Raw genomic sequence first — 24,297 nt, forward strand, 5'->3', positions numbered from 1 at the left:
GTCAAAAAAGCTCGTTGTTCGCGAACAGTTCGTGTTCGATTCGCCAAAGCGTTCGTGTTCGATTCGTTCGATAAGCAAACGAGACGAACACGAACAATTTTTTTCGTTCGGTTTGCTAAACGAACCAAACACGAACAGTGATGCGTTCGTTCGTGTTCGAATCGTTATTGTTCGAAATAAAAAAAAATTAAATATATATATATATATATATATATATATAATTTTTGATATTTTTAAAATAATTATATACTAAAAAAAATTAATATATTTTAAAATTTAAAATCTGTAAATTATAATGTAAAATAAATTATTAATAATAATACATTTACATACTATCTAAACTCTAATAATATAGTTATTATATATTTATATAATATAAGGTATATAATTATTATAATATATTATATTATTATTTTTATATTATACATTTATACTGAAGTGGAAGCCCTAATTTCACCTCCTCCAGTGCTCTCAGCCTCCAGTGCTCTCACGCCGCTCTCCTTCTCACGCGGTCACGCCTTCTCCTTCTCACGCGATCTCCTCTCACGGAAAGCGTTGTGAAACGCTCTCCTCTCACGCGATCTCCTCTCACGGAAGCACGAGACCGCAGCTGGTGTTTCTCCTCCGGCTGCTCCTTCGCTCAAGATCGTGAGAAGCTCGCCGCTCTCCTCTCACGCCGTTCTCCTCTCACGGAAGCACGAGACCCCAGCCGATCTATCTCCTCCGGTTGCTCCTTCTCTCAAGATCGAGAACCATTTTCTTCTATCAAAATCGCGAAAAGCTTCTTTCGGTGAGAACTTGTCTCAAAATCGCGAAAATCTTTGTCTTAAGCTTAGAGTTGATTTTTTTTGTTCGTTCTCTAATCTGTACTTCTATTTTTTTTTTGATAAAAGGTATTTTCCCCGGTGAGTCGGCGTTGGATCGACCCGGTATTTTCGTTAATCGTTACTTTGGTTGCTCGATATTCTTGCTGGTTGATAAAAGGCACTTTTGATTTCTTATTTTTTTTCTAAACTTAAGCGAAGGTGTTTTATCCCTTTTCTCTTTTGCTAAAAGAAATATTCGTGCGATGATGATGATGAAAGAATTAAAATTACAGATAGCAGTAACTTTTATGTATAAACCGCCTTTGGGTTGAATGCAGAATCTATGCAACCAAGGATAGTAGAAATATTTATGTATTCCAAATATCATATGAGATGCCTTGGATGCTTGCATACAAATTTAGTGAGTGAAATCTATATTCTGCTAATACGCCATGGAACTTTTGTTTGGTATCCGTGCCTCCAATTTGATGGGACATTTATGTATTCCGAATATATTATGTTAACTTGGCTTGCATCTTTTATTTGTGGTGTTTTACTCTTGTTTCGTTAAACATGAAAGTATGATTCTGCATTTGGTAATTAGTGTGGATTGAGATATGATGAAATTTATGATAAAACGTGGAAGTTGTCTTTTTCTTTGAAATTAACTGTTACACTTGCTATTCATTACATTATTCATCGCTAAGATTTTTGAAGAGGAATTCTTTCCTTCTTGATGAAATCCGGGTATGTGTGCCTATTTTGCTATGTTAATGTTCATCAATGGCTTACGTGAACTGGCATATTCTTCTAGTCTTCTTGTGAGACTCAAGATTGAGGATTTTGAAATTTGTAAGAGGTTTGGCTAGTAAAACTTCTTTTGAAAAAGTCATTTTTTCTGAATTTTAAGAAGTTGTTCTATTTGATTGGGCTTAACTGCTTACATTTTGTGCTAATATCATGATACTGAACTTATGTTGAAGCTCTGAGCAATGGCTTTTACCAATAAAATTGGGAACCCATCAATCTATCAGGTAGTGCGATGCATGTCGTCTTCGAAACTTTTTGTTTGAGGTTTGGCTTCCTACTTGAGCATCAATTCTATCTCAAAGTGAGAATTTTGGATGATTTACATAAATTGGCATCAAACAGTGAGTAAAGTTTACTCTGTATGTACAATGCGGGATTTGGATGCATTGATATTAAGTTTGTATGAAGCAATAGTTTGTACGAAGCAATAGTTTCCATCTTATTACTAATCACGGTTAATCCCGTAACTTCAACTACTGATCCTTTGGAAGTTCAGGACTAACTTGTTACTTTTTGATGACAACTCATGGTTTCTTCTCAATGTTGGCTCTGGTGTAGTGAGACATGTTTATAGTTTTTTTCTGTAGGACAGACTGTCTATATTTAAAGTTTGTTTCTAATTTTTCAGAGGCACTAACGAACACTCCAAATGATGGATTTGAATTTATGAATATCCTTTCGGTTCTGTAGTCCAATATGAGGACTAATTTGTGGTCCTTTCTCTTGTCAATACCTATCTAGATTGCCTCAGACAATTTGGTCTGGCCAAAGGAAACCTGTTCTTTTTTCTGTGATACATGTTGTGTTATTTTTTTATGCAGTGTCTTCTGGTTTTTTTTTTCTGTGATACATGTTCTGTTTAACTTTGATTTAGTAAATTTAATATTTCAGTTTTAAATATTATGTGTCAAAGTGGATGTGTGATTCTTTAGAGGTGTTGTTGGTCATGTCTTTAAGTTTGTATGAAGCAATAGTTTCCATCTTAGTAGATTTTATTTTATCTTCTTAGTCATTTCTTTATTGTGTAAATTTATTAGTCACTTGCTAAATGGCAGCCTTTCAGTTTTAAATATCATTTACGTACATACAGCATGAAATGATTGTAATCTCATGTGATATTATATTTTTGTATGCAGTTATTTAGAATGTCAAATATTGAACATTCTCAATCTGCATCAACTAGTGAACAATTGCCAATTGCAATTCATGATGGAAATGATAGTTCTCAACCCGTAGAAGTGGTTGTTGGAAGCACTAGTACTGAAATAGAATGTAAGAAAGGCAGGAAGAGAAAATCATCTGTTTGGGAATATTTTGTTGATGTTAAATCAAATTCAAAGGGGGCTGAAAAATCATTTGTTCAATGCATTTGCTGTGGTGTAAAAATCCTTAAGCCCAAGTCAGGCACAACCTCACAACTTCTTAGGCACATTAAGGAGTGTGCTAAAATAAAAGCAAAGAGTCAACAATTAGTTAACTTATCAGATAAGAGACAAAATATATTGAACTTCTTGCCTTTCGAAGCTGACAATGATTCAGAGTTTCCTACTTTTTATGATCCTAAAAATTATGATCAACAAGTCATAAGAGAGGTGATGGCAAAGATGATAATTGTGCATGAGTATCCATTCATGATCGTTGAACACATGTGGTTCAATATATTGTTGAAAATGTTGAATCCTAACTTTCAAAGTGTTTCAAGAAACACCATAAAAAATGATTGCATGAAAGTTTACGAGCAGGAGAAAGAAAAGCTTAAATTTTGCTTTAAAAATGTTCATATGGTGTCATTAACTGCTGATTGTTGGACCTCTAATCAGACTATCAGATATATGTGCTTGACTGCTCATTATATCGACGAAGCATGGAAGTTAAAGAAGGTTATTATCAATTTCATTGAATTAGAGCCTCCACATACGGGCACTTACATATGTGACGCTATTTGTGAGTGTTTGTTGGAGTGGAAGCTTCAAGATAAAATTTCTACAATTACTTTAGATAATGCGAGCAATAATGATGTCGCAGCTAGTTCCTTAAAAGCGAATTTTGAATCACGAGGAAAGTTGCACTTTCGTGGTCTTTTTTTCCATGTCAGATGTTGTGCACATATTCTCAATATTATGGTCCAAGACGGGCTAAAGGAGGTGCATGGAATCATCCAAAATATTAGAGAATCAGTTAAGTATCTGAAAAAATCTCCTGCAAGATTACATAAGTTTGTAGAAGTGGCAAAACAATTAGGAGTTGCAACTACAAGGTCACTATGCACTGATGTTTCTACTAGATGGAACTCAACTTTCAACATGTTGGAGTCCGCATTTATCTATCGTACTGTTTTTCATCACTACGCTATTAGAGATAGCAACTACAAATGGTTGTCTCTTGATTCAAAATGGGTGAAGTATGAGAATATCAGAAAATTTCTTTCAGTTTTCAATAATGTCACAAAGATGATCTCAGGCACTATATATCCTACTTCAAATATATTTTTACCTGCAGTTTTGCATGTTAAAAAGATATTGATTGAGGAGTCATTGTCAGAAGATGAATTTATGAGAAATATGGTTATGTGTATGCAAATCAAATTCAACAAATATTGGGGGGAATGTAATTTTTTAATTTCTATTGCAGCAATTTTGGATCCTAGATTGAAACTCAAATTTATTAGCTACACATTCCCAAAAATATACTCACATAGTGAGGTTGAACAAAATCTTAAAATAGTTCAAGATACATTATGGGAGATTTATGCAGTTTATGTTGTTGATTGTAATGTTTCAAATGAGGGTTCTTCAACTGTTGGTGATTCTATGAGTTCCTTAACTCAGTTTGACGTTATGTTTGGGTTTCAAGATTTTGTTGTAGCTTCTGGATCTGTAGAACCTTCGAAACCTGATTTACAGATATACCTTGAGGAGGGATTATTTGTGTGCTCGAGTGAAAACTTTGATGTTCTTGATTGGTGGAAGATGAATACATTGAAGTATCCCCGGCTTTCAATTATGGCAAGAGATATTCTATCAATACCCATAACCACTGTTGCCTCAGAATCTGCTTTTAGTGCTGGTGGTAGAGTATTAGATGATTACAGAAGTAGCTTATCCACTAAAACCGTTAATGCATTGATTTGTGCCTCTAGTTGGCTTCGATCTGCGCAAAAAAATGCAAAGACATTTATGGTAATCCTTTCATTAATTATATCATTTTCTACTTTCTCGTTTATTTTATTTATTCTCAATGCTACATACTAACATTTATTTATATTATTTCTTTTCAGCAAGAGATCATTGATGAGGAAAAGCTTAATATTCAACTACCAGATATATGAAATCAGCTTAGTCATTTTGGGTTATTTGTGCTTTTCTTTTAAGGACTTATTTGTGTGCACTTACTTCATTTCATGTGACTTAAATTTCTAAAGTTTAATCATTAGTCTACAAACTGACGGGGCTGATATTTGTTTAATTACTTGCCTCATGTATGACATTTTAACAAAGTTGTCCTGTCAAAATGCTTGACTGTTATATTTTATAGGGATGGACCTATGGGTTAGATGGACTACTTTTGAGGGCCAATTGCATTTATCCCCGGCTCTTTTCATGGCAGCTAGGCTTATGTTTGCATTTTGGGTAGGAAAAGGTATGCATTCATGAAAGTATCCTGTTGCATGCATTATCATTTTGAGGCTTGCAGCTATTTTTTTCATGGCAGCTAGGCTTATTATTGCCATGGCTGCTGCAATATTGCATGAGTCATGGATTGATTACTATGTTGCTTAATTACATGGATTGAGGTGCAAAGTGAGCTTGCATTTTTAGTAAATACATATATAGATAAAATGGGCTAGATAAATAAGTTAGAGATTAGTTTGTGTGGGGGTAAATAAAATAACTTGGATACTATCTATCTTGAATTTATGCATCACATCACAACATATCTTCTCCCCTTTATCAACAAAAAAAATAATATAAGGAAGATATTAAAACTATAACCTCTAGCATAAAGGAGGAAATCTTGGCACTGCTCCAGGCCATCGTGGATATTAATGTTTTTTTTAATCTCATTTATCAATGATTATTCACTTTGCATTTGATGTTGTTTGGCTTTCAAGCGTCAATTAGAGCTGATTATGATATTGTTATATTTGATGTACATATGTCTGACACAGTTATAACATTCCCCTTAGCTGTGTTTGAAGTATTATATGGTATAGATGAACTATCTACATATCATGTTATTATTGCCTATATCAAAAGCGAACAGCAAATTTTGGTATACTAGGCTCAGTTTCTTTTAGGTTAAATGATGGTAGATTACAACTTGGGTTGCTTTGATGATAGAAAAAACTAAATTGATGAAAGAGGAAGGATTGGACATTCTTTTTGGTTTTTGGACATTCTCTCTTTATGTTAGCAAATTTTGTTATGCTCTACAGGAAATCCTACAGGCGTATATCTTGTGAAAGATGAAACAATTTTTAAAAGTTGAATTTTTTGTCAGCTAGCATTATAATTTATAAGTCCTTGCTTATTGGCAGCCTTGCTTACAAAGGAGTTGAGTATATTATCTTCAACTCTTTGCACATTATAGCCAGAGCCAGAGGGTATCTCGTGCAAAAAATAGTTTCATTTGGGCTGGAAAGTTTTTGGCAGCCTGAATAGACATGGAAATGGGTATCTCGTGCAAAAAACAGTTTCATTTGGGCTGGAAAGTTTTTGGCAGCCTGAATAGACATGGAAATGGGTATCTCGTGCAAAAAACAGTTTCACTTGGGCTGGAAAGTTTTTGGCAGCCTGAATAGACATGGAAATGGGTATCTCGTGCAAAAAACAGTTTCACTTGGGCTGGAAAGTTTTTGGCAGCCTGAATAGACATGGAAATGGGTATCTCGTGCAAAAAACAGTTTCATTTGGGCTGGAAAGTTTTTGGCAGCCTGAATAGACATGGAAATGGGTATCTCGTGCAAAAAACAGTTTCACTTGGGCTGGAAAGTTTTTGGCAGCCTGAATAGACATGGAAATGGGTATCTCGTGCAAAAAACAGTTTCATTTGGGCTGGAAAGTTTTTGGCAGCCTGAATAGACATGGAAATGGGTATCTCGTGCAAAAAACAGTTTCACTTGGGCTGGAAAGTTTTTGGCAGCCTGAATAGACATGGAAATGGGTATCTCGTGCAAAAAACAGTTTCACTTGGGCTGGAAAGTTTTTGGCAGCCTGAATAGACATGGAAATGGGTATCTCGTGCAAAAAACAGTTTCACTTGGGCTGGAAAGTTTTTGGCAGCCTGAATAGACATGGAAATGGGTATCTCGTGCAAAAAACAGTTTCACTTGGGCTGGAAAGTTTTTGGCAGCCTGAATAGACATGGAAATGGGTATCTCGTGCAAAAAACAGTTTCACTTGGGCTGGAAAGTTTTTGGCAGCCTGAATAGACATGGAAATGGGTATCTCGTGCAAAAAACAGTTTCACTTGGGCTGGAAAGTTTTTGGCAGCCTGAATAGACATGGAAATGGGTATCTCGTGCAAAAAACAGTTTCACTTGGGCTGGAAAGTTTTTGGCAGCCTGAATAGACATGGAAATGGGTATCTCGTGCAAAAAACAGTTTCACTTGGGCTGGAAAGTTTTTGGCAGCCTGAATAGACATGGAAATGGGTATCTCGTGCAAAAAACAGTTTCACTTGGGCTGGAAAGTTTTTGGCAGCCTGAATAGACATGGAAATGGGTATCTCGTGCAAAAAACAGTTTCACTTGGGCTGGAAAGTTTTTGGCAGCCTGAATAGACATGGAAATGGGTATCTCGTGCAAAAAACAGTTTCACTTGGGCTGGAAAGTTTTTGGCAGCCTGAATAGACATGGAAATGGGTATCTCGTGCAAAAAACAGTTTCACTTGGGCTGGAAAGTTTTTGGCAGCCTGAATAGACATGGAAATGGGTATCTCGTGCAAAAAACAGTTTCACTTGGGCTGGAAAGTTTTTGGCAGCCTGAATAGACATGGAAATGGGTATCTCGTGCAAAAAACAGTTTCACTTGGGCTGGAAAGTTTTTGGCAGCCTGAATAGACATGGAAATGGGTATCTCGTGCAAAAAACAGTTTCACTTGGGCTGGAAAGTTTTTGGCAGCCTGAATAGACATGGAAATGGGTATCTCGTGCAAAAAACAGTTTCACTTGGGCTGGAAAGTTTTTGGCAGCCTGAATAGACATGGAAATGGGTATCTCGTGCAAAAAACAGTTTCACTTGGGCTGGAAAGTTTTTGGCAGCCTGAATAGACATGGAAATGGGTATCTCGTTGGAGTAGAATTTATTATAGCTGTAGTAATTACTAATTAGTAAACATGTGTATAGGAGATTGAGGGAAGTGAATGCAAGTTTAATTTACAATTTAAAATTTGATTTCAAATTGAGCTCTTAGAATTGAAATGAATTTACAATTTGAACATTATCTATTTATGTAAGATATTATTTGTTTGACTAATGATGAAGAGATGTTTTTGTGGAAGTTTTTTATTTATTGTTTTTGATAATTTGAGAATTAATTAATAATTCTTATATATTTTATTTAGAGTTATTCCAATTTTTTAAAGTTAAAATGGTGGCTTTTTTGATGTGGTGTGAGAATTAATATTTAATTTTTTTTTCTATTTAACAGATTAAAAAATATAAAAAATTTGAAAATTTTCGAACGTTTCGAACAATTCGAACATTTCGAACATTTCGAACATTTCAAACATATTCGAACAATTCGAACGATTCGAACGATTCGAACAATTCGAACTAATTTCGAACAAATCGAACCGAACACGAACAGACCTTTCACGAACAATTTCGAACACGAGCCTATTTCAAACAAACAATATTTCAAACGAACCGAACACGAACACGAGCACTGTTCGTTCGTGTTCGGTTCGTTTACACCCCTAATTCAAACTAAGGTGTAGGTTTAATCTGCCCTGTAAAAGAATAGGGTTAAGGAAACTATACTCTTGTTCGCACTTAATAATTTGTTTCTTATATTATGCATGAGCCTTATTTGAACACAATTATAATTTTAAAATTTTATTCAGACTCATTTATTATTTTTATCGATTATGAGTCATAATCAAATTATAATTAATTAATTTTCTGATATTGATGGATTAAACAAGTAATTATTAACTGAGAATAGAGAAATTTATGCTCTAATTAAAATTTGCATGATCAATCAAGTATAATCTATTTTATTCTGAGAAGTGCCAATATTTTGAGAAAAATAAGTTTGTCTGTATGTAACTATTTTTTTGATCTTTAGAGCTTATTTTAACTCTAAATAATATACATGAGTTTTAAAATGTAGAGTATATAAGAAAATCAATAATAAGAACATAATATAAATAATCATTTTTAGTGAATTATTTGTGATTTGTGAAATAATATATATATAATATATATATGAAATAAGTCATTGATCACACATAATGGAAGTTCAAAAATTTATTTCAAAATTATTTAGTTATTTAAATAAATCAAATAAACACTTTTTTTAAATAAGTAAATATCAAATTATTTATAGAATGCAATAGTTCTTCTAAAATAACCAGGACTCCTGGCAGAGACGGCCAAGCTTTACACCAATCCCATCACCATGATCATAACTACAGATACCTTCGTCAAAATCAGCCTTTTTTTTTTTCAGTATCAAAATATTGATTTTTCTGCTAGGATTTGATCGAGCTTGGTGGGAAGAACTTGTTCCCGCCAGCATAACGGCTCCAAAACCTGGCTAAGAGGTGGCCACTCCAATGGAAATCCACCATCTCCATCCCCTCTTCTTCCCTCCACCTCAGGAAGAACTCCACTCAGTCTTTCGCCGCCAAAGAAGTAAATTCTGGGCTCAGCTTCCTCGCCACCCACCAACATCCCGAAATCTCCCTCTTCCATTCCAAGGGCTTCTCGGAAATCTCCTGCCTCAACAATGGAAGGGCACTTCATTGCTTCTGTTTAAAAATCCCTTCTAATCTCAGCGTCTTCCACAACAACACGCTCATCAATCTGTACTTCAGGTTCGGCAAGCCATCTACTGCCCTTAAGCTGTTCGATAAAATGCCTCTAAGAAATCATGCATCTTGGAATACCGTTATTTCAGGGTGTGTTCGAGCAGGCTGCTCTTCCACAGCAGCAGAACTCTTTAGGCGGATGAGAGAGAATGGGGAAAAGCCCGGCGGATTCATGCTCGCAAGTCTCGCTACTGCTTGCAATCACAACGAGGAGAAGTTTGATGAAGGAATTCAAATACATTGTCTTGTCCTGAAACTTGGGCTGATGTGTAACGTTTATGTAAGCACTGCAATTTTGCATTTTTATGGAAAAAATGTTCTCTTTTCTGATGCTTGGAGATTCTTCGAGGAGATGCCTGAGAGAAATGTAGTTTCTTGGACTGCATTGATGGTGAGCTGCTCCGTTAATTCTCGCCCTGGGGAAGCCATAAGAGCTTATCAGACCATGAGAAATGAAGGTGTAGTTTGCAATGAAAACTCCTATTCAACGGTGATAAGTTCATGTGGCCTTCTTCAAAGTGAGAAGTTGAGCCACCAGGTGCTTGCTCATGTAGTTGTTTCAGGTTTTCAAGCTGAAGTATCAGTCGCCAATTCTTTGGTGACAATGTTTGGCAATATGGGGGAAGTAAAGGAGGCTGAGCAAATATTTTTCCGGATGGAAGAAAGAGATACAATATCCTGGAATTCGTTGCTTTCCGTTTATTCGCGAGAAGGAATGTTCAAAAGGGCATCGTGGTGCTTTTCTGAAATGCGACAGTTTGATTTCAGACCTGATTTCACTACACTGTCCTGTGTGATCTCTGCCTGTGCTAGTGTTGATGATCTGAAGTGGGGGAGGGGTCTTCATGCCTTTGTCGTGAAAAATAAGCTTGAATCAGTTGTCTCGGTATGCAATACTTTGATAAGCATGTACTCCATGTTAGGAAAAGCTGAGGATGCAGAGATTTTGTTTTGTGAAATGCCTGTGAAGGATGTTATTTCTTGGAATACCATAATGGCTTCATACAATCAGAGTGGAAACAACATTGGTACCTTAAAGCTCTTATCTGAGATGCTTCAACTGAACAACGAATGTAATCACGTGACATTTGCCGCCGCATTGGCCGCATGTGCCAGTCAAGAGTTTTTACTATATGGAAAAATGGTTCATGCGGTTGCAGCATTCATCGGTCTTCAACACGACTTGCTCGTAGCCAATTCATTAATCACCATGTATGGAAAATGCGAAGCCATCAGAGAGGCTGAAACGGTGTTTCGAACAATGCCTGAATGTGATGTAATCACATGGAATGCTCTTATAGGAGGATACGTCGAGAATGAAGAGAAAAATGAGGTGATTCAGACTTTTAATCAGATGAGAAGAGCTGGTTTTTGTGGAAACTACATTACTGTTGTGAATGTTTTAGGAATTTGCTCCACTTCTGATGACCTGGAGAACCATGGGAAGGCTCTTCACGCTCATTCAATCTCAATTGGGTTGGAGATCAATGAGTTTGTCTCAAACTCTCTGATTACGATGTACGCAAACGGCGGTGATTTCGATTCTAGCAGGTATATCTTCGATCACATGACCAGCAAAAATGTGGTATCATGGAATGCGATGATTGCATCCAAAGCTCATCATGGCCACGGGGAAGATGCAATGAAGTTCTTCAAACAAATGCTTTCCTCTGGAATGGAGCTGGACCAGTTTAGTCTTTCAGGAGGCCTTTCAGCGAGTGCTTGTTTAGCATCAAAAGGTGAAGGACAACAGATCCATTGCCTAATCATTAAACTTGGATTTGATTATGATCTTCATGTGATCAATGCTGCAATGGACATGTATGGCAAATGTGGGAAGATGGATGATGTTCTGAAACTCCTTCCTGAACCAACTAAACGTTCGCGACTATCATGGAACATAATGATATCATGTTATGCGAGATACGGTCGATTCCTTGAGGCCGAGGATACTTTTGACAAAATGCTTCTGATAGGACCTAAACCAGATTACGTTACCTTTGTTTCTCTCTTGTCTGCCTGTAATCATGCAGGACTGGTAGACAAAGGTCTCACATACTATAATCTCATGACTTCTAAGTTTGGCATCCATCCCAAAATAGAACATTGTGCTTGCATAATTGATCTTCTTGGACGTTCAGGGAGGCTAACGGAAGCAGAGAAGTTTGTTGAAAGCATGCCGGTGAGACCTAACGGTCTCATATGGCGGAGTTTATTATCAACGAGTAGGACTCACAGAAGCTTGGAAACTGGACAGAAAGCAGCCAGGCATCTTCTTCAGTTGGATCCTCTGGATGACTCTGCTTATGTTCTTCTAGCAAACACATATGCGCTGAGTGGAAAGTGGGAAGATGTTGAGAAGTTGAGATTGCATATGAGATTGATTGATCTGAAAAAGAAACCTGCATGCAGTTGGATCCAGGTGAAGAACCAGGTGAGTAGGTTTGGAGCTGCAAGGGAAAGAAATCTATTCCAAATTGGAATGGATGCTGCAACTGGTTAAAGAAGCAGGTTATGTTGCTGATACGTCCGAATCGCTTCATGACACTGATGAAGAGGAGAAGGAATGTAGTCTCTGGAGCCATGGTGAGAAGCTTGCGCTGGCTTTTGGACTGATGGCTTTGCCGGAAGGGTGTACAATTACTGTGTTTAAGAATCTTAGAGTTTGTGGGGATTGTCATCTGGTGTACAAATTGGTCAGTAAGGTTGTTGATCGGGAAATTGTGCTGAGAGATCCTTACAGGTTCCATGTTTTTGGAGGTGGGATTTGTTCTTGTTCAGATTTCTGGTAGAAGAGAAGTTACGTGTGAGAGAGATTTCTGTTTTGATTTGCTGATTATGAGGGGTGAAGCTGTGTAATTTATTTATTTATTCGCTCACACAGATCTGGATGAGCGCGTCACAAAGATTCTTTTATGAGGAGACATGGATAAAAAACTAGAGAAAATCAGGTGATAAGATTTACAACGTTATGTTTAGGGTTTAGGGTTCGTTTTGTGCGAGTAAGGGCCCGTTTGAGGTAGATTATAACCGTTTGGTTCGTGCGTTTCGCCAACTTATTCGAAATCGTGTTTGGGTTTTTACACTAAACACAGGCCGCGAGCCGCATTTTAGGATAAACAGTTTATCCTGAAACGCACAAGCTACTCTAAACGCACCCTAAATTTCAAGAACTCTGTGAAAACTTGCTCTGCCGTTCGAGTTTAACGGATTTTATTTCTCCCGTCGACAACTTCCACTTCTACATATGAAGATCTAACGGCGCCCCATTTCTATTCTCTCATTTGCTTTATTTTTAGGAAGATACATGCCACTTAATAATAAGTATTTACACATGTAACATCTGAACTTTAATATTTACACATGTCCCCTTACCTATGCATGAAAATGTGTATTTCACTTTTCAAATGTCCAATTAATGATATGAAAATTTGGCGTCATATAAATGTAAAAAAGGAGAATTTGGTATTAGATATGAAAATACATAAGAATTGGGTGGTATTTATATAAATGTCATAGAATAGATAAATTTATGGTAATGCATGCGTTATTAAGATACCATGGAATTGGATTGTGTTGATACTATGAGAAGGATGAAGAATGGGTTATAGATTTCTGTATAATATTCAATATTTATCCTAAATATGCAAATTCAATCTGCTGAATTTGATGGCCAAAATACACTTAAATATTTACATATCTAGTATCTAAATTAGGTATGCTTATATAACACTAGAATCAATCATATCATAATATATGCATGAGAAAATATACTTTACTTTCAAAATATGAATCATGATTATATTTTTGATGTGATGACAATTTTAGCTATTACATAAATAAATATTAAAGTTTTGGCATATGATATGTGTAAATACAAATTGTTTGATATGTATGTACACACCCCAATAAATTTATTGATTTTAAAGTTCATCTTTATTTACTTTAAATTTAAAGGAAATGTGCACACCTAGCACACAATTATTAGTCATTCACATATCTCATCCCTAAACTTGCATATTTACATATATATAGCACTTTAGTATTTTAAAATTATACATGAAAATGTGTATTTAATTTTTTAAGAAGTTATATTAATAAAAATAGCGTGCTATGTGTGTAAATGCCCCTTAAAATATCCTCTAACTTTATTTTCCACTTCAAACGTGGCATTCTACCAGCACAAAAACAAGGGTATCCCAAGCTATTATTAAAGATGATCATTAAAGTTCATGGCATATTGATTAGTTTCATACGCAAAAAATCTATGACTAGTAATACTTGAGGAGTACATAATATATGTAAATGTACAATATTCAATATAGCAATTTTATTTGTTCTATCGAATATGAATTTCCCTAAACAATATAAATATGTAATATGACTAAACTTTTAATAAATACAGTTTCTCATATCACAATACACGGTAGGCATGTTTGTCTGGTGCAGCAGGATCACTCATAACTGCAACATAAACTATTGGGGCAGTAAATAACTATTCTTGACACATAATAGCTCTACATATCTCCTGTAACTTTTAAGCCAGTAGTGAACTTCTAGATGTCACAAACATTCAGGAAAATTTATATACATACCACTTAATTTCTAAGTATTTAGATATCCAACATCTAAACTCAATGTTTACACAAACACACGAAAATGTGTATTTCAACGTTTAAAACTTAAAAATAGTGGTGTTATTGATGTGACATAAAAGATTTGGGCGGTATAAATGTAAGCAGTAAACTTTAGGTGTTAATATGTAAATTCATAATAGGGTGGTATGTATGCAAATACCCCAACTATTTAATGTTCTTATTTACAATCAGTTATAAATAATCACTAATGCCGTCAAAAGCAGAGATAGACTGATGTTTTCATAATCACCCATACTCCTAAATCACTGTTATTGTAATGCATTGTTCGCAATTAGCGCACACGCCCAAGAAAATATTCAAAATTATGCATCCTAACTGGACGTAACAGATTGATTTGAATCGTCCGTACCTTTACCTCTCCATAATATAATTTGTTCATCTTTGAACAGTATGGGAACACAGGGCACCAAATCCTGCAGTCGATTGCATGAAAAAACAATTAAGACGTTGGGAGAGGAGATGATTACATTTGATTTTATAAGACATTTAAGTAAACTTCGCTGATTGAATATGCAAATTCAAACTGTCCATATATGCACCAAAGTATAATTTAGAAGTGTAAGCACCAAAACGCTACTGGAAGGAGTATAGTAATAATTACCCTTAGCTTTACACCAATCTTCTTGCAGTCACTGCTTCCTGCATGGCTACAATCTAATCTCACCACCTCTAAAGTTTTGAAAGCCTCCCTAATTCTTTCCACAACAGTAATATACACGCCATTCCTAGCTTAGCACACAAAACATAAATAATTAGGCATGAAAAATAATATATACATATACATACATACATACACATATATATAGTTAAGAGAAGCTACTTAACGCATAAAAAAGCAGAGTTAAGCCTAAGCTAACTTACAGAGCTTCATCAAAGAGGGGGAATTTAGTCCTTTGTTCCTCATTGCTTTGGTTTCCTCAAAGGTCAGGCCGTCTGCAATATTTTTCACGAGCCTTGGATAAATTGGCGCCAGTGGCTTCCATAGCATTGGAGGAATAATTGGCCTATTTTCGGAATCATAGTTTCGACCACGATACAAAAGGAGCGTGTTAATATTTCGATAGATGATTTTTCCGCCTGTTTTATCCTGTCATGGTCATAAAAAGATTGCAGGATTACCCTTGACATATGACTTTTGGAAGCATTCTAATGCCACAAATTTATTTTGGGGTATATACATACATACCGCCCAATTCTTATGTATGTGTACATATCTAACATCTAAAATATTTCTTATTACATATAAAATACCACAAATTTTACTTTTTAAGAAGTGAAATACACCTTTTCATGCATAGGTGAGGTGGCATATAGGTAAAAAGTGAAGTATAGGTGTTGGATATGTAAATATATAAGAATTGAGTGGTATGTATGTAAATCTTCCTTTATTTTTTCAAAACTACCTCAAGGTGGAAGCAAACATTGTCCATGTCAAGTGTAGGAACTCCAAGACACTTTATTCTCACAGCATCGGCTCTTTTCCAGTGATTGTGGATGTCATCTATCATATTATGAGTTACACCACCTCTTCCTAAAAGAAGCAAAATATAGAAACAAAAACCATTCATCCTCGGTCAATTTCATGAGACATCTTTTACATCGATCTTTTTTAAGCGTTGTGCGATTAATTTACGCAGCGTAAACTCTAGATAAAGGAGACATTTTGTATAGGTTTTACCCTTATATATGATATATCCCATCGTTTTATTACATTTCAAAATATCTTACATGCATACCATTATTACAACATCTGCCATGCAAATATACACACTCAAGCAAAAGTTCATATATAATAATCTATGTTTGCTAAGTTGACAGCGGTAGTTATAAAAATGCTATAATGAATTTGAGGACCTGTGGTAAAACTAAAACGATAGCTTAAGAAACGATTTATATTAAAAGAATAGGAGATGAAACTCAAACAAGAATTGGTTTGGTGTGGATTAAAGTTGCGAATGAGCGGTAAAATAGATTTTTAAGACTTCATACAATAATCAATCAAAATAAGGGGCATTACATATACTGCACAATTCTTATGTATTTACATATCTAACACCTAAACATCCATATTTACATGCATGCCACTCAAAGCTTTAAGGTCACTTCAATCACTTCAACAATACCATAATCACTACCTTTCCAAAATTGAAATACACCATTTCATGTATAGGTTTATAACACCAAGGTGTTATAAATGTAAATATCAAACTTTAGGTGTTAGATAAGTAAATACATAAGAATTATGTGATATATAAATTGCCCTAGAAATTAATGAAAAATGATGATGGGCAACCACAAATTCTCCCTCCCTTCCACTATTTTGCCCAAAGACCTAATAAAGCTATGGGGGTTATCATCATCATCATCAACAACAACAACAACAACAAAACCATTATCCCACTAAGTAGAGTCCCTACGTGAATCATTTTCTCCATTGCGTCCTATTTAGTGTCATATTTTCATTTAATTCTAATAAATTAAGATCATTTTTTATACAATATGCCCAAGTCTTCCCGGGTCTACCTCTACCTCTCCTAATATAAGTTGAATATAAAGCATCTACTCTTCTAATCGGATCATCAGATGGTCGACGTTTAATGAAATCAATTGATGCTAAATTATTCTACACCAAATCAAATCCTATCTTTTAACTCCGTACATTCCAAAATCAGAATGTTAGCCCATGATGAGCCAAATTCATCGCAGGCTTTGCTTAGGAATATATGAAGCCAAAAAATTCTTCAAGGACAGCTTTCAATATGATACTTAGATGAAATATAAGAATACCTCATTATTAATCCTTGCAAAGCCCCAAATAAAATCTCATGTGGCTTTCCAAGTCTCACAAAGGGAAAAGCTCCATAGTCCAAAAGCAAGCTACGAGATCCCCATATTCGTGCATAAACCAAGTAATATGTGTTATGTGCCAAGCTTCTAAAATTAATTAAGAAGTCCACTAAGTTCCAAAATTATTAAAAAACAAAAATCTCTGGCTGACAAGAAAGTAAAACATCTGAGCATTATGAACGCAAGTTTAGTGAATCCTGCATAAAATTTTCTAAACAAAGAGATAAAAAAGATAACTTCAATGGAAAACAAATATATATATAATATAACAGAAAGCAAACCTAGATTAATCTGACGAGAACAATCATTGTGTCGGTACCGCTCAACGAGCTCCTCGACCTCCTCTTCGCTCAGCGGCTCCCCAAGCACAAACCTCCGTTGCTCTTCCATAGCTCCTTCCGGCAGAAACTCCCCGACTGCAGGAGCAGAGACACCGTTCCATTTCCGGTCAAGCCGGCCGGGACCAAACGGAGAAAAGCGCGGGGGCTCGCGGAACCCTATCGGTCGCACTGAAGCATCAGTCTCAGAATAGGAGAAGCGAAAATCAAATGGGAGGTCAGAGTGGAATGGAGCCGGGGTCTTTCCCTTGCCAGAAACTAGGGTTCTGGGTGGAAGGTCGGGTTTCGGTTGTTTGATTTTGGTTAATGGCGAAAAGGGAGGGTCGTCGGATTCGTCGCGCGGAGCTGCGATTTTCTTTTTGGAGCGGGAAAGGGAATGATGCGGCGAGAGAAAGGAGAGGAAAGAATTGTGGTTTGGTGTTAGGGTTTGAACAGCTGGGCGGGTCGATGAAAGTGGATTACGGCGCATCTGTAAGACGGTGGCGACGGAGGTTTACCGGCCGTTTAGGCTGAGTGATGTTCAGCTCAAGGCGGTGTTTGGTGGCCGATTTAAGAAAGGATTTAGCTTAGGATTGCATCTGGTTGTAGAAGGTGAAAAACCGCTATTCAAAAATTTATGATGAATATTATTAAAAGAAAAATTGAAAAAGTTTAACTAGACCTCAGAAAAATATAATTTTGTCAAACAGCCTCCTAAATGCACCTAAATCTAACTCTCCCTTAAAGTGAATTTTCTCATGTTTTGTCTTTTTTTTTTTTTTTTTTTTTTTTTTTTTTTTTTTTTTTTTTTTTTTTTCATCTTCTTACTAACGTATATCCAAATTTATTAAATTTGTATCGCGGGTGAATTTACGAGATTTATTCTTCCATGACTTTAAAAATATTTTCCATCAACATGGATTTGATAAATCTGGATTTATTATTATTTGACATAAATCTATGATGTAGTCGAACAACGCCCAAGATCAGGCACACTTCTTTGACGTTATTTAGGTAGGGTTGTTAATGATGTGAATCGGCTAGGATGGATTTAAGGGTTGTTTGGCGCAGCTTATTATCAAATTACGTGTTTTCAAAATGTGTTTCTTCTTTCAGGCAGTTTATCGTGATACAAATGATTTCATTTCTATTAAACGCCGATCACAGGTCAAATCCCGCGGCGGCTAGCGTTTTGAGTAAAAATCTTACCTCTATGCTCTGGTCATTGCACTTGCCCTCGTCGTCGCCACTGCCCAATTTTGTTTCTCTATCGTCACGCTAGATAGCTGCCTCCACTTCCTGAACTCTACTTGAAGAGGTAACGGTGGTTGCAGATGAAAGCTTGTTGACATCGATCCATATGCTCTACTTCTCACTTACAAGGAGCGTTGTTCCTGTTGCTTATTTGCATTGTTTGTATTGTATTAGGTGTTGTTCAGCAGAGGATGAGCTTTGCGTTGAAGTTTAAGTTGGAGATCAGTGGCAAGTCACAGGACACAGGAAATGAACCTTGATATGTTTTTTTTTTAATAGAAGTAACCATTGATTGAAGGACGCCAAACGAGGAGAAATGGATATTTTACTTTTTCGGTTAATATTTGAAGTTTATGCCCGAAATAGGCATTCTAAATACAAGTATATTTGACTTGAATTGATTATTTGTTGTCCATGTCTAATTTGGCATTCTAAAAACATCTCTATGTTGAGTATATGTTGTTGAATTTAAGTTTATTAATTTATATATACTTTTAATATTACATGTTGATGACATATTTGTTGAGAATTTAGTTGATTAATTTTTTGCTAGACTTACTAATTATTAAATATTAATTTAATATCCTTCAATTAGCTTAAAATATTGTCTCTATGAATTATTAATTTGTAATTTACAAAGCTAATTAAAGGAAATTTATCTAGTCAAATTAAATATAAAGCATTACTTATATTCATAACATCTGTTGTAGCTGTTTGAAAAATATTTGTAAAATTGTAGAAGATTATATTATTCAAACATTGTGATGGCTATTATTATTTTTTTTTTAAATCAAATCTCAATTTTTTGACAACAGTCATGCTTAGTTAGGACAGGGTTGTAAAATGCAGCTTCCCATCACAGTTTAATGAAAAGTAAGCAAAGCGCAGTTTTGTCAAATCCCACTAAATGTGATGCGGCACCAAATAAGTGCCCCCAAATGCAACTTAAGTTGGTATCTTTAACTTAACTAAGTTATTTCTAGCAAAATTTAATTAGCATTCATTAAATTTCAATTAAAATTATAAATATATTTTTCAATATTTTATGAAGAGTTTATAAATGTAATTAAACAGGAGTTTGTGACCTCATTGTATATCAAACTCTCATCTTCCTCTTATGCTAGTAAACCCTTTAAGGAATAACGAGCAAGAAGTGTCACAACATGTATTGCAAGTAAGTCATTTAAAGGCATTCCCATGTCTTTCTAAATTTTTCTTTCATTTGCATTTTTTTTTCGCTAAATCTATTCAAGAGATGTTTGGTTTCAAGAAGGATTTAATAAATTCTTAAATCATAAATCAGTTGAATCCACTCTTCCGTTGCATTTAGTAAACCCATATCTAAATTGAATCCAATGCAAAATTCTAGAACTTAAATCTGAAAACTCATAAATCCACGTAACTCATGCATTTATTCCAAACAGTGCCGAATTTTGACAAAATTTTTGATTTAGGGCCTGTTTGCGGCAGTTTATTTGGTACGGTGATATTTTGAAAACGCAACTGACCTGTTTGGGTAAACTGCGTTTTGACAACTTATGTGTTTTCAAAACGGAGAAAACAGCATTTTCACACCGCTCCTATCTATGTGCGGTGGGAGCTTATTGACAACGGTCAGACTATTCCAAAAAAATAAAAATTTATAATAGTCATCGCAAGTAATTTATCAGCAGATTATTTTTAATCAACTTATCAGCATATTATTCAATAAGCTACAGTTGACCCAAACAGACCCTCAATAAGTTTAAGATTTATGTATAAAATGGGATTTAAGATTCCTTAGGATTTAAAATGACCATTTTGACTGTTTGGAAAGATTTACATTTTGTAAACAGTGTTGGATATGGCTGCCAAATAGGCCCTTATATTATTTTATGTCATTTATAAATAATATAAAATTCTTATGCATTCACGCTCTAGGCAAAATCATACAATTTTTTAAAATAAAAACATAATAATGATTGCAAACTTTTATTGTCCTTTTTTGTCTTTCCATTTAATTTTTCAGAATATATGTTTTTTGATGGAACAGCAGAGAGACGTGAGTCAGGTTGCAGTGAATATGTATGAGCCGTTGTTTTCTTAAAAAAATGTGTAGGTTACTTAGAGTCTGTTTGGGGCAGCTGCATCTTATTGAATAATTTGCTGATGAGTTGATTAAAAATAATCTGCCGATAAGTTAGGTGTGGTGACTATTACAAATTTTTATTTTTTTGGAAAAGTCAGACCGCTGCTAGAAAACTGGCACCGCACCTAGGTGTGAAGAACGCTGTTTTCAGCTTTTTCAAAAAGCATAGGTAGGTACGATGTGAAAACGCTGTTTTCAGCTTTTTCAAAACGCCATCGCATCAAATAAGCTGCCCCAAACGGACCCTTAGAGACTTGATTTGAAGATTCAAAAAAAATAATAATAATAATAAACATTGGGGATATTCTATGCGAAAAAATTAACTCATAGAGTGAGGAGCCCTTTTTTAATTGTACACATAAATTGTTAAGTAAATGTGATAACATGGTCGCATAAGTTGTTAAGTTGTATCTGAGGAAGTAAGGACATAAAATTGAAAAGAGTTTCACTCCTTTAAATAACTTTCACTAGCAGGCATAAGTTTGGCAATACGAAGTAATAGCATGTAAGTTATTGTGGTGGTGATAGTAACACGTGACCTTTTTAATAAGATTGACAAATTTTTTCTTCTATCCCATTCTTAATTTATAGGACCTTATTGATATAAGGGCTCTTTTACAAGTTCTTTTAATTGAACATACTTGGTAGATTTTTTAGATCTCTTGCATTTTTTTTCATTTTCTTAAATTAAATTACAAATTATTCAAACATACTCATATTTTAATGATCGGAGTTTTTGGAATTCATAATTTCAATATCAATAAGTAAATAATTGTTGACACTTACAGTTGGAATCATAGATAGAGTTGATATGATTTAATTTAATTTATTTTCATATGATGGGGCCTCAAAATTAATTTTGTATATTCATATTTACTTTTATGAGATTGATCAAGTTATAATTATAGGACACACTAAGTTAAATAAATCATTGACCTTGAACTGGTTTAAGTCACCCTTAACTCGATACTTGCCAAAATTTGAAGTCACCTAAGATCTTAGAGTCATTGAAAGTTTTTACATTCCCTAGCTAAAACTTGTTAAGTCACAATAAAAACTATTTTATCAAAACCAAGTTGTTACTCTAATCTCAAGGAATTGTTGTAATTGTATGTTTATAAAAAATATTTAACTATGGAGCTTGTTAGGTCGTTAAGAGTATTGAGTCAATAATTTTGGGGGTTCTAACAAGAAAAAAATGGTTAAAGGATACTCACCCTCATTATGAGAATATGCCTGCAATTTTTTTCTAATGGATAAATATCACCCAATCTCATTCCCCATATAGTAGGTGTAAAAATTCTCTCTACACACACTTACACATACCGTACAATAATGTTGACTTTAGCCTTTGCCTATGAATGGAAGGTCATCGACTCACTGATCAAGAGTTCAAAACACAATTTGGTACTACAGATAAGAATCTGTCACATTGAAATTTCGCGAAATTGCTCCAAAATTTCAGCTTTCTTGAGAATTATTTGTAACCTAGGTATGACCACCATCTTTTATTTAAGATGAAATCTTCCATAAATCTAAATATGTAAATAGTATTACTGAATGTAATCATTTTTTTTTCTTCTTTATTTTATGAGATTGAGCTTAATTAGTCATAAGTTAAAACTGTGGCTCTATAGATAAAGATGAACATAACATTGTTAAAGTATGGTGAGTATGATACATGATTAAAATAAGACTTAGAATATGTAGAGATAAAATTCTTATATGATGAGTAAACTAATGATCATGCAATCCCAAAAAAATACAACCCATAAGGACATTTTATAATGATGATCGAGAAAATCCTTGAGTGCATTACTGCTAATTTGTTGAGTTTTATTAAGAGTTAATCAGCATTCCCTCATAGGTGTCTTCACCAGTCCAAGATTTTTCACTACGACTTCATTCGTCTGTGACACATATCTCTTTAATGTCAATTTGAAAAAAAAATAATTGCCTCTCTTACTACAATAATAAGCATCAATATATACTACAAATATTTTTTTATAGCAAATTCATTGAAGCTATACATTAAAAGTAATTCAACGTGCCTACTTTAGATTCTTATGCGAAGTGGTTGGCCCAATGCAATTATGTCACTCATTTTGATTTTTTTTTCTTAACCAGTTGTGGTACATAGAGATTCAATCTTATTCCTACTTCATGGACTTTAAGAAGCAGTACATTGTATATTTCCACTTCTTTTGTGCTTTTAATACTATAAGTTAAATTACAATATCTGAACACTATTGTCACATAGGCAACACTCACTCATGACTTTTATAATAATCTTGTTTGTTATGCTATCTTACTACATCAATAGAAGATGGTAATTGAGTTTTTGAAGTTTGCTAGCAATCACATTAGTGTAAAAAGGTGAAACAATGCTACTTTGATTTAAACTTCCAATTGATACTATCATAAACCCGCAATAAAGCTCTTGAAAACATCCACTACTTCACGAAATATATCACCAACAATAAAGATAATTTTTTCAAGAAGTCACATCATCATCATTAATGAGTGTGCCAATATAATTTTTTTTTTCTTGAAAGATGATAAAGAATCATTCCACTTACAACCCCAATGTGGACATTGGAAGCTCATGCTTTTGAGAGGAGTGAGAGAGACTACATGTACCTTAGATTTGAAAATAAAGGTAAAGAGATCATACAAATATTATTATTTAATTATATTTCAAGTGGAAAAAGGAAAAACCAAAGCATATAAAATAAGATAGAGATTTATAATTTTTTAGTTAAAAGACATTTATTTAAGTTTAGGACAATGAAGAATAAATAATCCTTATTTGGGAAGCTAAGTACAGATAGAGAGCTTTGGAGTAAGAGAAACACTACACACGTGGGATAGAGATAATAAAGAGAGTATAAGAATTACAATAAAGAGAGATTACATATAAGAACAATTTTAAGTGGAAAGAAGGGAAAAAGTGAGAAAACAAAGATCATAGAGCCTTTAATGAATCATTATTCCAATATTAAAAAAATATACGCCTTCATTAATACTTTCACTTATATGTATATGTATTTGCTTTACCCTTTAAACGAGCCAATGAAAAGGGAATTTATAGAGGATTAAGTTCCTTAAGAGTTTGAAATGATAGTTTTGGCAATTTGAGGATACCAAAATAGTGGAGGCTAGAGTTATTTGAGATATTAATAATGTCATAGCTAGCTAACATATGACATACCACAAAAATATATCAAAAATAAAATGTTGACAATGTTTACACCTAAGTTGTATGACAAGCCTAATAAACTATAACTTTAAGATATGTGTTTTTGATGAAATCCAATTAATGATAGAGTGTTGTGATTTACCTAAATTCTATCTAATTCTAATGATATGTTTTATCAATAATGATCTTTAAATAAGCTTGAACGAGGCACTTAAATAATGTTCAAAAATGCAAAAACTTCTA

The 24,297-nt window shown here is 34.5% G+C and overlaps 2 protein-coding genes across 4 annotated transcripts; one reads left to right on the forward strand and one right to left on the reverse strand.

Moving 5' to 3' along the window:
* Positions 1-9,370: 9,370 nt before the first annotated feature.
* LOC110032109 (pentatricopeptide repeat-containing protein At3g24000, mitochondrial-like) lies at positions 9,371-13,017 on the forward strand. Its single transcript, XM_020735625.1, is given in 2 exon segments — positions 9,371-12,102; positions 12,104-13,017. Coding segments are annotated over 2 exon segments (2,745 nt in total). The 5' UTR covers positions 9,371-9,697; the 3' UTR covers positions 12,444-13,017.
* Positions 12,360-18,081, reverse strand: LOC110032110 (CRS2-associated factor 2, mitochondrial). 3 transcript variants are annotated; one of them, XM_020735627.1, is made up of 6 exons: positions 17,438-18,081; positions 15,713-15,840; positions 15,171-15,396; positions 14,911-15,038; positions 14,659-14,722; positions 12,360-12,436 (listed from the first exon to the last, which is right to left on the reverse strand). In XM_020735627.1, exons 1-6 carry the CDS (start codon positions 17,961-17,963, stop codon positions 12,429-12,431), a joined length of 1,080 nt encoding a protein of 359 aa, XP_020591286.1. In that variant the 5' UTR covers positions 17,964-18,081; the 3' UTR covers positions 12,360-12,428. The 3 variants fall into 3 exon arrangements, with proteins under 3 accessions (XP_020591286.1, XP_020591285.1, XP_020591287.1); XM_020735626.1 differs by lacking the exon at positions 12,360-12,436 and having other exon boundaries at positions 14,386-14,722; XM_020735628.1 differs by lacking the exons at positions 12,360-12,436; positions 14,659-14,722 and having other exon boundaries at positions 14,960-15,034.
* Positions 18,082-24,297: the final 6,216 nt, after the last annotated feature.

The sequence above is a fragment of the Phalaenopsis equestris genome, unplaced genomic scaffold (assembly GCF_001263595.1).
Source record: "Phalaenopsis equestris unplaced genomic scaffold, ASM126359v1 Scaffold000878, whole genome shotgun sequence".
In the NCBI taxonomy this organism is placed as follows: Eukaryota; Viridiplantae; Streptophyta; class Magnoliopsida; order Asparagales; family Orchidaceae; genus Phalaenopsis; species Phalaenopsis equestris.